Here is a 15,923-nt window from a genome sequence, read left to right as displayed (position 1 = left end):
CAGATTCTTTTGTGTATATGTGTGTTTTCCAAAATATTTGACAGGAGTAAAAGCTCTTGGATTTGCCTCAGTGTAAACTGGAGTGTGTGTGAAGCCTTGAACAATGTTGTGCAATAGGAAAACTACTTCCTACTCCAGTTATCTCCAAAACAGGTAGTAACAGAGGTCTGTACTAGGGTTTTTTTTCCAGAGAACTGCTTGAGTATGAGCTCTATCTTCCATCAAACTTGGCTTCATTTGTGGGAAGACACTGGCAGAGTAGCTTTCTAGAATCATAGAATCTCAGAATATGTAAGGTTTGAAGGGACCTTTAAAGGTCATTTAGTCCAACTCCCCTGCAGTGAGCAGGGACCTCTTTAACTAGATCAGGTTACTCAGAGCACTTTTAAGATTACATCACTAGAATCACTAGAATCACTAGAATCACTAGAATCACTAGAATCATTAGAATCATAGAATCACAGAATCATAGAATGTGTGGGGTTGGAAGGGACCTTTAAAGGTCATCTAATCCAGCCCTCCTGCAGTGCACAGGGACTTTTTTTGGCTACATCAGGTTCCTAAGAGCCTGGTCGAGCCTGACCTTGAGTATTTCCAGAGATGGGGCCTTCACCTCCATTCTGGGCTTTCACTTTGAATTGTCCTGATTTTGCAGCTAAGGTTCTAAAGGTGCCTCAATGCTGTAGCTGCTATTTTCCCTTCTGGAGTTGCACAGATGATACAAACAGGTTTCTTGAAATTCAATGTCCACGCAAGTGCTTTTGCTACTTTGTAGGGTTGATGGTCCCAGAAGTATTTTTAAATTATGCCAAATTTTGTCTTTGGAATGAATGGTAATGGGTTATGAGGTTTTACAACTCCAAGTGTCCTGAAAAAATCCCACATCTAAATATTAAGAATATAATTTATTTAGCATCCTTCATTGTGTAAGATCTTGAAGTACTTTACATACTGGATACCCTAAGTCCAAAGCAGTGACCAGCTGTTCATTTCAGAGTGACTTTGAGACCGTAAACTTTCAAGGGTGTGAAAAGACAACAGTAATCCACTTTTTGTATACTCAGACACAGAAGCACACATATATTTCTTAAATCTGAAGTCACTGTGTATTGCAAATCAGACTATGTCTCCAGCTTCCAGCAGACATTAAGGTAGAGTTGTCTCTTCTGCTGATGGAAAAGTCCAAGAAGCTCTAACTCAAACATAGGAGATGATCACAGCAGAGCATCCCATTTTACCTGAGCCAAAATATAGAAAAGATTTTGAGTTTTCAAGTCTTGAAGAATGGCACAGGGGGATATTAGAATGGACAACCATGTTCAGCCTCTTGGTTGATATTTGGAGCAACAATTATCACTATGCAAATATTCAGTCTTCATTGAGGATGCGTTTCCAGTTATAAATAGTCCATGTGCAGCTCTGAGTCCTCAAGGCATGGACCTCCTCAGGAGGATAAGCAGTGGTTTCCCACTCCCAAGAAGGCTGCCCAGGTCTCCTGGGAGAAAGCCCAACTGCCTCCAGTCCTGAGAATTTCATGGGGCTGCTGAAACATGAAAAGTTAAAAAGTTTGGGGCTGGCAGAGTCAGAGATTTCTGCAAGGTCCATGGGGTGGAGGGATGGAGCAATCATGGACCACAACACGTTTCTTCACCATTTTAGTGTCCAAGGGACCAAACGAATCCATTCCAATGGTCATTGCCAGATTTTATCCCTTTTTTCTCATGAGGTACCTTCCCAAACACTACTTCATTGTGCTGTTTTGAAAGAAAATTAATTAAAAGACAAACAAATGAGAAAAAAATCCTGTATATATATTTATTTTTTTTTCTCTGGCTTCCTTACCTTTTCTTTCTCTGCTGTTGACAGTGACCTCTCTGGAAAGAAGCCTTCGATCTCTGGGGACCTCAAATGATACTCAAGAGCTACAGGATGGCCTGTGAGTCTTTTTGAATTGCTACAAACCTCTCTTTGTCCCAGGCTTTTCATGTGTTTTTTTTTACCTCATCTATCCTCACGCTTTCTTCTGTCCATTTTTTATATGACTGGACACTTTTTTATCAAGCTTCCTTAGTTTTGTTCCTTTCTGTCAGTGATTAATGATGGTAGGGCAGGTATTGATTGGATAAAGCTTTGCTCTTGCTGGTTTCAGGTGCCAGAAAATGGTAGGTAGATAACAGAAAATGATGATCCAGAGTGAAGGAGGGTTTTCTGTGGTCATGTATGTGTTGTTATTTTTTTTGTCGTGGGTTGTTTTTGTTGTGGTGGGTTTAACATTTATTTCTCATGTGAAGCCTGTGTAGCTTTTTTGCTTTGTTTCTTTTCTTCCTCCCTTCCCTCCTTTGCCAAAGACCATGAATCCAAGAGGTAAAAAAAAAAAAAGGGGAGAAGGAGCAAAAAGGTATTTTATAGGCAGAAAAGTGTGTTGTGGTGTTGGAACTTAAATCACAGCATTGAGAAAATGAAACTTCAGTCGCTCTTGCAATAGATACAGTTCATTAAACCCTCTCTCCTAGATGTGTGTATACACAAACATGCACAGTTAGTTTTCATTGTGTGCATGCTAATTGGAGAATTAAAATGGCTTTTCCAAATGTAGCACAACTTATTAAAGCTACTTCCCTTCATGCAGCTTGCATGCAAAACTCAAGCACTTAGGATTGGCTCTGATTTGGGGTATGTGGCTGCAGTTCCTGCTGAGATTCAGCTTTGAAGAATGAGGGGAATTTGGTTTATCTTTCTTTATATTTGATTTATACACAGTAATTTGTCTGATGGACTTAACTGACCTTCTCAATACAATCTAAACTCTCAGACTGGTTTGCAGTCTCTCCCCTACTCTCTCCAATTTCTTGCTTTCATCAGTGCATCAGATCTGCCCTAATTCACATATACTCTGGTTTGCAAACTTGGGCATTAAAAATAGTAAAAGTAATAATAGTCAGAAGATTTGGAACTAAATTTAGGAAATCAGAGAGGATGTAAGAGTAAAAAGCCTGTGGAGATCAGTGTAATCAAGAAAGATGTTTACATGTACAGAATTGTAGCATAAACCACCCTGGTAACTGCTGGAGATCTTAACCCAGGAAAGCCTTTCTATCATGCAGAGCAGCTATTGTGCTTGCATTCCTACATTATTCTTCATTTAAATTAGAGAATCAATTCCTAGACTCTTCAGAACACTTAATAAACATGGCTAGATAATTTTCTTCTTTCCTGAGCAGTTACATAAATAGATGCATGATGTGCTAATTGCAAGAATTATTTTTGATCTCAGAATTATCATTAATTGTCCAGAGAACTAAATGCAGCTTATTTTTATTTTAACTGTGCTTCCCTGCCCCTGCCATCAGCTCCAGAATTCCTCCAGCTGTCTCCTCCTATCTTGCTGGTTCCTCCCCTCTCCCCATGCTCTAGAAGAAGGTCCCTCCTAACTTCTGCCATGTGGTTGGTTGCATCTCCAGACTGAACAGTTGCAGGGTGCCAAGCTGAGGAGGACCAGCAATCTTCCCCTCAGTGTTCCCAGACTTTTATCTCTGCCTGTCTCTCATGAGAGCTGCACCAGCAAAAAAACAGGATGCCATGAGTCAGAAGAGCTGCCAGTGCTGCATATTTCTGTGTTCAGCAAGAAGCAGAGCATCAGCTCTTCAGGTGGCATCTTTGGGGCAGTGTTTTCTTCTTCCCTGGCCACAAATCATGGCTTGATCTTCCTTTTTTGCCACTTCACCCCTTTCCTTCACAAGCTGATGCATGTTTCTCCTTGAACATCCTCTAACTTGGAAGATGGTTGGGGAGCAGTGAGTGAATATTTGGAACGTTTATAGCCTTAGCTATTAGAAAAATGATAGTGTTTATGGATATCTAAATAGTAAAATTGCCACACTTTATACTTACATAATAACTAGGTGACTGTCACTCTGCCTAAAATGAGACTGTTCTGCAGGCAAGGAGGAATAGAGAGCAGGGATTCATGGTGAATTCTGGTCCCACCACATAGGACATTCTTCTACCATAGCCTGTAGAGTGCAAAGGATTTGCTTACCTAGCTGCAGAGTCTTGCTAAAACAAACCAAAAGAAGTCACCAAGTTGCATCACTCCTTTCCAAATGTATACAGATTTTCTGCCTCTTATGCACAGGACTCATAAAGGCATCAGATGAGGACACACTTCTTACTGTTAATCCTTTTCTGAAGTGGTTTCTTTCCTTTTGATAGCTGAATTGTTCAAGATCAGGACTGTATCTGTGGCAAGTGATTTTGGGAGAGTTTATCTCAAACATCTCAAACAGCTCTAGTCAGGGAGACAGACTTGGCTGCTGATGTGTGAGTGGGTTATATCTGAGACCCAACAGTGAATCATCTTGGACAAAGCTCTTTTCAGAGCCAGCACAAATACTTGTGTGCTACATGCTTGGAGCAGGAAGCCCTGGCAAGTGAAATATAGATGCCCATAAGAAGCTCTAGGCAGAGCTGGCTGAATGCAGCTGACCCTGGATGAATTGGGAGCAAAAGGAAAAAAGGTGCATGGAGCTGGGATGAGGAGCTAGAGCCAGTAGGCAATGCTGACAGCTTTCTCCAGTGATGCTGGGCTCCAAACAGCTTGTTAAGTACTGAGATGTTGCAGGAAAAATTGATTAGTTTTTTTTTCCCTGACCTTTGATTTAATAATGCAAGCTCCCAAAACATTTGTCTGCCTCCTTAGCCAGAGGGTGTGGGATGAGGGGATTCTCCAGCATTAGACACTGAAGGTAAATAGCTTTTAATTGAGGCAAATAAAATTAAATGCCCAGATACAGCAACTGTCTCTAAGAGACAATGAAAACCAGTCTCTGCTCTTGTGAATGGGTATGTCTGGTTAGTCTCTAAACACCCTCAAAAGAGAAGCTGAAAATGAAAACATGCCTGTGACCTGAGAAATGTTCTGTGAAGGGTATGATACTTTCCCATGTATCAGTTTTGACCACATTTATTGTTTACTGACCCAACGTATCAGGGGTGAAGAATGTCTTTGCCCAGCTGAACACAGAGACTCAGGTCCAGAGGCATCCCCTCTTAAATGTTACTGAGAGGATAAGGCTTCCCTGTGTGCCATCAGATTTATTTATCTTTTCCCTGAGAACAAAACTTTATTAAACAAATGCAAAGCCAGTATTTACAAAAAACAAAAGAAACAAAAATAAAAAGTGCATTTTTTCACAAGCTGCTCCAGCCTTACTGTGACCTCTGGAAAAGAAAGGTGGTTATGCAGGTTGCATTGGATGGCTACCTGAAAGCAACAAGGTTAAACTTCCAGTGGCATGAAAAGACATCAAGCTATTAGACAGTGTCCAAAGGAGAGCCATGAGCATGGTGAAGGGTCTGGAAGGGATGACTTATGAGGAGCAGCTGAGGTGACTTGGATTATTCCAAGTGAAAGGGAGAACTTTGCAGAGTAGGGATGGTTGTTGGACTCAGTGATCCCAGGGGTCTTTTCCAACCTGAATAATTCTGTGATTCTATGATTCTGTGATTCAGGTTGGAGAAGAGGAGGCTGAGGGGTGACCTGGTTGCAGTCTGTGGCTTCCTCACAAGGGGAAGAGATGGGGCAGGTCATGATCTCTTCCCTCCTGTGACCAATGCCAGAACTGAGGGAAATGGCAGGAAGCTGGATCAGGGTCCCTTCCAACTCAGCATATTCTGTGATTCTGTGCTGCCCTTTCTGTGGAGGCTGGTTGACCATAGCAATGATCCATGGTGTCCAAAGTAGCCTTCCTGCAATGCTTCCCTCAGTGAGATGAGTATCTCCTTATAGGACATTTGTGCAAGATCAATAGTGCATTGAGCTACAGTCATAGTAAGCCTTTACTATCCTTTTAAAAGTGTGTCTGAGATGTAGCCCATAAGTCTTCACTCTGTGGTATTTTTTGATCCTTTACCAGTCACTAGTAGAAGAATTTGCCTGTTTAGGGAAGACTTAGAAGAAGGATATTTTTGGAGCTTTTAGCACTGATGAGATTTGTGAGTGTGACCACACTGCAAACATTTGTTGATTTCTCCTGATTTAAGGAAAATTCCATTTTTTTGCATTCACCTCCCAATTAACTTGCATTCATTTATTTTTTTATTTTTTTTTTTAAATGTCCACACAATTGAAATACGTAGGGTTCTCTGTGCAACTGAGAGGGGGCTCAGCTCTGCATCTGCAGACTGTGTGAAAATAAACCTGCTTTTCTGATTGACTTGATAGTACAATCCTGGTTAAGGTAATGCATAGAAGAAGATTCCTGTGGCCAAAACCTGAGTGTCCCATCTCAACATTATTAAGGAATATATACCCATAAAGCTCTCACTGTCTGCAGGACACTGACCAAGTGCATGCTTCATGAGCTATAATGCTTTAATGCTTTTATTAAGACTGTGTTGCAAAACTGTTTTGGTATTTCAAAGTATTTTCCAAACAGAATGCTCAGTTTGAGATCTGAGCTGCTTTGGGGTGAGACAAAAGTCACAGTCCTGGATGATGCCAAAAGAGCAGCTCTTGGTTTGCTGCCTTTTTGTCAAACATCAACTTCACAGGGCACCTGTTTTCCCTGGACATGCAAGTTTTGCCAAAATGCAGATGTAATTTGCTATAGTCTTTGCTGGGTTTGAGGGGAACTCCCTCTTCCTCATCCTTCCCCAGGCAACTTGCCACATTGCCAGGAAAAAAAAAAAAAAAAGAAAAAAGAAAAGAAAATAATTGGGGATGAGTAAATTCACTTCATCTGTTTATTCTGCTACCACACAGCCCTGACATTGAGACATGCCTATGGTGCCTCACTGCTGGTGAGGTATTTGCAGAGTGATCCATTTTGAGTGATTTGGGGAAGAGAAGGAAACCTATCTGAGCTTGAAGCCTCTATAAGCAGTGAGAGTCAGCTAAAGAATGGCAGTGAACACATCAGTGCATCTGTGCTCAGTCTCAGCTATTTTCCTGGATTTGTAGAAGCACTGTTGAAACATGGTGATGTTCAGACTGCAGACATTTAGTCTGTCATTGGACCCAGCCATGGCACCTGCTTGACACAGGTTGGTCATATCATCTTTGTTACAGAATCATGGAATGGTTTGGTTTGGAAGGGACCTTAAAGATTATCTAGATCCAACCCCCCCGCCATGGGCAGGGTCACCTCCCACTACACCAGGTTGCTAAAGCCCCTTCCAACCTACCCATGAACACTTCCAGGGAGAGGGCAGCCACAACTTCCCTGCAATAGATAAATTATGGATAAGACATCTTATCCAGGTGTCTAGATGAGCTCAGTCTATGTCTGTCAAGCTTCAGCTCATCCTGATAAGATAGATGACTCTTGAGGCTATTGAGATGCCCAAGGGTGTCTGAGACACATATTTGGGACTGGTCATTTTGGAACAGGACTTTATGTTCATTCACTTCAAAAAAAACCCATGCATTAGGTCTGATGCCACATTATTGAGGACATCTCAATTGACATTAGATGCCCCCCCTGAATCAATGGAGAGAATTACCACTGGCAATTTTCCTTCAGGGTGAATGATGGAGGCAACTCAGTTTCTTCTCACCTAACTGATATTACACTGATATTAAGAAATATAGTAAACTTTGGCATTTTAGTAAGTTGTGGAGTCATTTGTACCTTAGCTGAAATGATCTCTGGACATACCCAGCTTCCTTGTGTGTGCTCCAGGGAGGCTTCATCTGCTGAGGAGGTGAATGAATCCATGCTCCTCAGCTTTTTGAAAGAACATGAAGTAATAAAGACTTTTATCTCACTTAATTTTATCCTACATGGGTATTGTTTCTTTTTTTTTTCCTTTCCTATCTTACCCTTATGTTTGCTAAGTTTGAGGTATAGCTTAAAAAAATTAATTTAAAAATCAGTTTTAATTGCTCTGGAATGCAGATTCATTTAGAGCAGAAAGATATTTTGAAGCCATGATTTACTGAAAGAAGAGTTTTTGAAGTAAATCAGACAGAAGCTTTTAAGTGTCAGCATGTTTCATTAAGGGCAGGATTTAATAATATTTGGATACGGTTTTGTTATAATGCTCATAAAGCTTAAAAAAAAAGAAAAAAAAGAAAAAAATATTTCCATAAATGTTCTAAAATGTTGTTTTGATTCTGTTAATAAGTTAAACCCTTCAAAGTAATACCTTCCCTGTTCAGCTCAAAGCAGTTGGATTAACTTTATCTGTCCTCCATTTATCGTCACTGGCATCGATTTCTGACATGAAAAACCTTCTAGGTTTGGCAGTAAGAATGGGTTGCCAGATTGCAACATTTGCATTTAACTGTATAATACACTTGCTGCATTAATAACTGTATTTATGTGACAGATCTCACCCTTAGGAATCCCAGAGCTCCAGTTATATGACATCTTTGTGATAAAGTACAAAGCTGATGATGAACTCCAGGACTCTCCAAAGATGATAAATTCATCTGCTTTTGATCATCCCCTTTGCTTAGAGAGCTCCTTGGAGTATCTCTTACATGCCTGAATGGTTTGTAATGGTAACTGCAAATCAATCTGTCAGAGAAGTTTTTATTTGCAGTGTTTTCCTCTCAAATTGCCCTTGACAGAGGTCTGAAGTGGCTACAAACCTTGGCCAAAACAATAGTGTCTTCCCACATCAAGGCAACCATTGAAAGCAGGCTGTGAATTTTAAGCCATGTAGTGATGGAGCAATGATTAGTTACTTGTGACAAGTGAGGGAGGCTCCAAGAGATGCAAGCTTGGGGACAAGGAAAGATGGCATCTGGGGAATCACCAACTATCTTCTTATGAAGGTCATTTATTACCATTGCTTTTTATGTCATTTTTTAATGCTTTCATGTTTCAGCTCATGTTTTCTGATCTCTCCTCAGTGTCATGGTGAGTCAAGGAAAAAAAACCATGGGAACCCACTCACTGCTGATGTCTCTGCAGGTTAAAAGTGGGTTGCATGGGAGCCTCAGCCTTCCCATGGGTCCTTGTTCCCATCTCCAGTTTGCAGATTCGCCCATTAACTTTAGGTCCAACTGGTTAAACAACATAGCTGTAACATCTTCAGGGGAGGTGAGGAACAGAAGTTAATTACCACAGGGTAAGCATGGGTCTTACATTTCCTTCAAGGAAACACTGGGCTGAGAACTGACCTCCTTGCAGTCTACAGCTTCATCTTGAGGGGAAGAAATGGGGCAGGTCCTGATCTCTTCCCTCCTGTGACCAGTGACAGGACTGAGGGAAATGGCAGGAAGTTGGATCAGGGGAGGTTGAGGTTGGGTATCAGGACAAGGCTTTTCCCTCAGAGGGTGGCTGAGCACTGGAACAAGCTCCCCAGGGCAGTGGTCACAGCACCAAGGCTGCCTGAGTTCCAGAAGCATTTGGGTGATGCTCTCAGGCACATGCTGTGATTCTTGGGGTGCCCCACACAGGGACAGGAGTTGGACTTGATGATCCTGATGGGTCCCTTCTGACTCAGTATAGTCTGTGATTCTATGAAACAGATTCTGCAGTCAAGTCCCATGGTCTTTATGCCACTCAGAGAACAGATCTGGGTAAACAGGGAAATGACCTTTGACTTCTGCCAGTGACTAGATACAGTAAAATAAAAGCCTTCTTGTCACCCTGTGCACCCCTTTTGATTAGATGCCTCAGGTGAAAAATGTGTGTTCCCATTTTGGAATCCAACTGCAACCTCCAGCAAGCAGTCTATTTGCAGCAAGAAAATGTTACAGTCCTAGAACTGTAGCTGCATATTGTTGTGTGTAAAAACAGTCTCATGCTTGGTCTTTTCATAAATTTATTTGTAGAATTTTATCTGGGAAATGTCCAACTTATACTGATGTTCTATTTTGTTCCATGGGTGCCAGCAAGGTGAATAAATAAATAGAATAAACCAGTCCTTTCCTTTTTATTTCCTGAACCACCATGATAAGAGCAATACTTTTGCTAATTTTTCAGAAGCCTTTCTGAGCTTAATCACTGCAAAATATGCAGATCTCCCATCCTATTATTACTCAAAATGCTGGGTTTTTAATTTGGGGCTGATTTCGTTTGCCAATCTCATGTGTTAGAAATGAAATGTGCTATTTAACTAGGTTAAAGATGAGTCAACAGAGCAAAATTCATCTCCCGTCACCTCAAAAAGCAAACCAGCTTCAAATATTTTGCCTCTTTCCTCCTGCAGAGCTGGAGATAATGAAAGAGGAGTTAAGATTGTATTAGCAAATTATTATTTAGTTGTGTTGAAATATCCATGGACAGAAGTTGATGTAATGACTGGAGATACTGATTGGAGTGACTCACCTCTGGATTTGTAAGTATCAGTTTTGTAAACATTTTTAGACCCCCCAAGGAAAAATATTCCTGGAGGGGGGAGCAGGATGGCTGCATGTTTACAGTAAGGTTTGATGTCTATAGTTAAACATTTGGTGATGAAGCTCATATTGATTGACTGGAGGGACCTGTGGGATGAAGTTTGTTTAATAATTCATGGGTGCAGGCGTGGAGCGTGTGGTTGTCGGGGCTGAGCGTCCGTTCTGCTGTGGAGTCCTGCAGGGGTCTGACGCACTAATCCAGAGATGCTGATGTTTGTTGGAATATTTTATTGGCTTTATGTAAGCTCTCATTTATTCCCTGACTCCCATTCTGGCCATAAAGCCAGGAGCAGCAGTTCCCATCAGTGACAATGACGTTTGGTGTGATGTGTGGTTTCGGGGGATGCATTCAGTTGTGTTTCTGCAGGCTACCTGTGGAAGAAATTAGCATCCTCTTGAAGCTTTTCTGGGTTTGAGGGGGGAAAAGAGAAAGAAAAGAAGGAAAGTCCAGCTTCAGAGAAGAGTATGAAGATCTGCCAAGCCATTGCTTGCTGGAGAAGTCACTCTAGCTTGTGATAAGCACAAATACAGGTTGAGTGGAGAATAGATTGAGAACAGGCTGGAGTAGAAGAACCTGGGGGTTTTGGTTAATGAAAAGCTCAACATGAGCCTGCAATGTGCACTTGAAGCCCAGAAAGCGAAATGTGTCCTGGGTCGCATCAAAAGAAGCATGGCCAGCAGGTCAAGGAAGGTGATTCTGCCCCTGTGCACCTGTGAGACCCCACCTGGAGTCCTGTATCCAATTCTGCAGCCCTCAACACAGGGAAGTCATAGAGCTCTTGGAGCAAGCCCTGAGGAGGGCCACAGAAAATCATCAGAGGGCTGGAGCAGCTCTACTACAGAGACAGGCTGAGACAGTTGTGGTTTTTCAGTCTAGAGAAGAGAAGGCTCTGAGGAAACCATATATAGCAGCTTTTCAGTACCTGAAGTGGCTACAGGAAAGCTGGGAAGGCACTTTTTACATGGGCATGGAGTGATAGGACAAAGGTAATGGTTTTAAGCTGGAAGAGGGAAGATATAAGTTAGACATTATGAAGAAATTCTTCGCTATGAGGGTGGTGAAACACTAGACCAGGTTGCCCAGAGAGGATGTGGATGCCCATCCCTGGATGTGCTGAAGGCCAGGTTGGATGGGGTTTCAAACAGCCTGGTCTATTGGAAGATGTCTCTGCCCATGCAGAAGGGTTGGAACTAGATGATCTTCAAGGTCCCTTCCAACCCAAACCATCCCATGATTCTATGATTCTATATCACTGTATTTTTTCACTGCAGTGCTCTAATGGATGATTCTCTTCACACCATGCTCCATCAGGACCATAATAGACTCTCTGTGTAGAGACACTCATCCATCTTCTTATTGCAGGAGTCACCACCACGGGTTAAGCAAATCTCTGGGCAATTTGTTTGGACATCAGATGTTTTAACTGAGTAAGGAGAAGTTTTTTGGCAAGTAGTGCTTCCATAGAGCAGTTATGGGTGATCAGAAAGAAGTGTCATAGGGGATTTGGTTTAAACCCCTATTTTATTTGAAGTGAACCTAGGTAAGCCAGATGAGAAAAAAGAAAAAGAGAAGCCAAAGTTGCTCTAAAGAAATGACAACTTAAGTACAGCATTGACTGGTTGTTAGTAATGTCACAGCTTTGGGAATTCACCATGTGACTTAGCCAAATTATTCCAGAAAATGCTTGTGCTCAGCCATGGGTCCATGACCTCCTCTTGAATAACAAAGCTGAAGGTTAAGTGTTCGACAAACATGCATGTGTAATTTTGAAGACATTTAAGTCTCAAGGGGATCATATATGTTTACAAGAATATTTTAGATTGCAGTCTCCTTATTTTCTCTCTCTGCTCACAAAGCAGAGACGCATTTTGTAGATGGAGGGCTTGCCTGTTGACATCCTGTCATCTCCACGCATTCAGTCTTGCAGAATAATGAACAAGTAGTGTCATGCTTCTTTACTGGGTTGCAGTGTCACACATGGGAATTTTCTTTCTAGATTTTAGATAATGAGGAGAAAAAATATCTTAGGCCCCCAATAGACATTCTTAGGGGTTAAACTGGCTGGGAAGGAATTTTCATCCTCCTTTGAAAGTGATTTTATTAATATTAATAGAGTAAATAAGTCCAGAAGGTTAAGCCTGTACACGTGACCCCCTGCACTTTGTAACAGTAAACAGTTCAATAAAGTTTCAGTGTTTGAGTGCCATGAGTGCTGTGCTACTTGGTTCCATGGCAACAACCACATTACAAAAGGTGCAGGCAAAGAAAACAAACTTGTTAAAGCGTTCAAAAGGTTGAATGTTGAGTAAGTGTTTTGTTTCAACTGTATTTCTCTTTATTTTGAGCTAAAGGAAACGGTGATCCTGTGAGGTACAGCTTTGTCTAACACCATTTAGGTGGTATTAAAAATGATAATGTCCTCTCTTTGGGGTGAAAGTAGGAGAAGACTTTGCCTTGAGAGGAGGTGGTTATGACTGCAGTAAAGTCCTGCTTCTTAGAGGTAAAACCTGGGGTGGGGAAAAATACCAATATGGCAGGAGAAGGAGCAGCAACTTTTATTTCTGGTGCTGACCCCCAAGAGGTCCAAACTGGGTATAGCCAAAATCAGTCTGTAGCTGTTCTGTCCAGTAAGCTTGTACCACCCTGGAGGTAAAATACTTCTTCTAGATGCCTTTTTGAGCATGGCTTTCTGCAGGACTTCAGAGAAAGCTGGTTGTGATCATTGGGAAAAGATGTAAAAGAAAACAGGCAATTCAGAGTGCCATACGTTTGATTGACACAAACAATGGTGCCTGCAAGACGAGGGGAGGGAAATTAGTGTCACTCATTCAAGTGAACCTGTCCTTTGTGGAATGAAGGAGATTGAGAGCAGAAAGATGGCTTTACACTGCCAATGAAGCTGCAGATTCCATACCTTGAATCCTGAGTTCAGTTTTTGGTCCCTAGCCACAAGAAGGACATTGAGGTACTGGAGCTAGTCCAGAGAAAGGAATAAAATCTGGTGAAGGGTCTGGAGGAGTGGCTGAGGGAACTGGGCCTGTTTAATCTTGAGGAAAGAAGGCTGAAGGTAGCCCTTCTCTCTCTCTCCAACTACCTGAAAAGAGGTTGGAGCTAGGTGGAAGTCAGTCTCTTCCCCCAGGTAACAAGTTACAGGACAAGAGTAAATGGCTTCAAGTTGCCCGTGGGTGGTTTTGATTGGATGTTTGGAAACCAAATCTTTACTGAGAGCGTTGTCAAGCATTGGAACAGAACTGCCCATGGCACTGGTGGAGTCACCATTCCTGGAGGGATTTAAAAGATGTGTAGATGTGATGCTGAGAGACCTGGTTTGCTGGTGGACTTGGCAGCGTGCTACGTTGATGGTTTGACTTGATGATCTTGAGGGTCTTTTCCAACCAGAATGATTCTGTGATTCTATGGCAGGGAAACTCAGCTGAACCAGGATGAGTTGGGTTTGTGTCAGCAGGGACAGGTGCTGATGTGGGTTGGGTGCTGTGAAATCTATTGTCTGTGGACGTACTCCCAAGAACTGAGAGGGTTTGTGAAATTCATACTTTGAGGTCTTCCTGGTTATGTGCAGGATCGCAAGGTTTTTGCCATGTGATGCTCCAAACTCACTTGTTTGCTTCCAATATAATTACCCAGTAACAGTGGTTTTTACAATTACAATTATGCCTGACACTCCTGTTTTGTATTTATGGTACTGCACAAGTTTGCAGTTGTGTTATTATATAGCAAGGTTATAGATAAAACCATCTCAACTGGGTCAACTGGTGCTGGTGGATCATCTCTGTGTGTAGACCATTTAAATGTCTGAACTAGTAGAATGCAAACTGGATTTAGTAGGGATTAGTATTAGCTGTTGTGGTGTTTGAGAAGGTGGGCAAAACAGCTGAGTTATTTGCCAAAAAAGCAGGTTACAGTAGCAAGTTGACAGGAGATTTCTATTATAGTGTTGATAAAGCTCCTCAGTCTCTCCTGCTTGATTTGCATCTGGAGTTGAGGGAAAATCCACCTATGAAATCTTGTCTGAAGAACATAAATGAAAGAAAGTAACATTATTGAATTGCTGAGCATGGTGAATTCCCCCAAGCCCTGTAGAATAATGTATTTTAGTGATGCTGTACAGTTTATAAAGGTCAGTTTGCACTTCAATTACAATTCTAGGTTTAAAGGTTGTAAAGGAGAGAGGGAAAAATGGTGATTTCCTCTTTCTTTTCTTTTGTAATTACCTCTTGGAATGCTGGTAATATTTCAGACTCATTTGTAAAAAGACTTTACAGGCATTTAAAAAGCCTCAGTAGAAATGCTGAAAAACAAAGTCCTAGTTTTATTTCTCCATTTTGCAGATGGACAAAATAAGTCTTGTGAAATTTTAAGGTTTTGCAGTAAATTTATCACAAAGTTGGGAAGCAATCTTGTATGAAAGATTCAGTCAAACAGAAAACCAAGCTTAATTAAAAAAGAAGCCACTTTTCTTTTTCTGTTTTCTTTTTTTTTAATCCTTTTTTATCAGCATTCTGATTGTTAATCTTCCATATTTAGTAGGATATCACACAGAGCTGGGAGCACAGGTTCTTTGTGCCTTGGCTAAATCTATAGAGTTGACTGGGATGACAAAAGAAAAGGTTTCCTGCAATGAGGAAATGACTAGAAAAAGAAATAACCTTTTCCTTCTCTATGGATGTAATAGGAATAGGACAGGAAATATTAGTTTTAAGGAGGTGAGTAGATGCCAGTGCATTTTACCCAGGTGCTCCCTTACCATGGATGGCAGCCATCCCATAGCTCTGTATAAACCTTTGCCTTTTCTTCGCTGTGCTTGAGTGACCACCCTGCTAACAAGCCATAAAAAGAGAAAGCTGGAGCACAGGGTAAAGGTTACTACATTGTGGGACCAGGCCATGCTAATTATGGCACTGAAAAGTGAACTTGAGTGCATCCAGCTGAATTATTGCAGTTCTCAGGCTGGCAGAGGGAGAGTTTTTTCCTCTCATGCCAGTCAAGGAAAAATCCCTCCCTTGCCACTTGTGCTGCGCTCTATTTTATGTGTCTTCATTCAACCAATTATGCCTGGGAGATGGACAATTAAAAAAGCATCTGTTTTTACAGCAACAGCACTGCTGCCTCTGGCATTTTCTGTGCCATAGCTAGGAGAGGAGGAAGATGCAGGAGGGAAAAAGGGGTCAGAGGAAAACACATTCTTTTAAAAAAGGAATAGAACGTGGAAGGTGCTTTTCTAAAAACTGTCAGCTGTGCATGTGCCCTCTGAGCTGCCTGCCTTCCTATAAACAGCAAAACATTTGACAAATGGATTGACAACAGGATTGATTTTCCCAGTGGGAAGCTGGTCTGTGCAGTTTGCTGCTGATGCTCCTGGGATGAGTGGTTGGCTCACAGCACTGGAAATGTTTTTGAGCATCAGACTGGGCACGTATCACCCAACACGAATCCCAGTCCAGGCAAGCAGCCTCCAGCAGGAGTCAGCAGGCTTCTGTCCTCTCTGGCTCTTGCAAAATGAAAGGGCATGGATGCTCTGGGTGGATGGATGCATCCAGGGCAAGGATG

General features: G+C 41.7%; 1 protein-coding gene across 1 annotated transcript in view; it reads left to right on the top strand.

Moving 5' to 3' along the window:
* Nucleotides 1-15,923, top strand: part of TSNARE1 (t-SNARE domain containing 1) — a 334,963-nt gene that overhangs the window by 60,717 nt on the left and 258,323 nt on the right. Inside the window, exon 3 of the mRNA XM_010000548.1 lies at nucleotides 1,867-1,936. Within this exon, the coding sequence (XP_009998850.1) occupies nucleotides 1,867-1,936 (70 nt within the window). The remainder of the gene's footprint in view (nucleotides 1-1,866; nucleotides 1,937-15,923) is intronic.

This window comes from Chaetura pelagica, unplaced genomic scaffold, assembly GCF_000747805.2.
Source record: "Chaetura pelagica isolate M959 unplaced genomic scaffold, ChaPel_1.0 scaffold96, whole genome shotgun sequence".
NCBI lineage: Eukaryota > Metazoa > Chordata > Aves > Apodiformes > Apodidae > Chaetura > Chaetura pelagica.
This window is presented reverse-complemented; position numbering and strand designations above follow the sequence as displayed.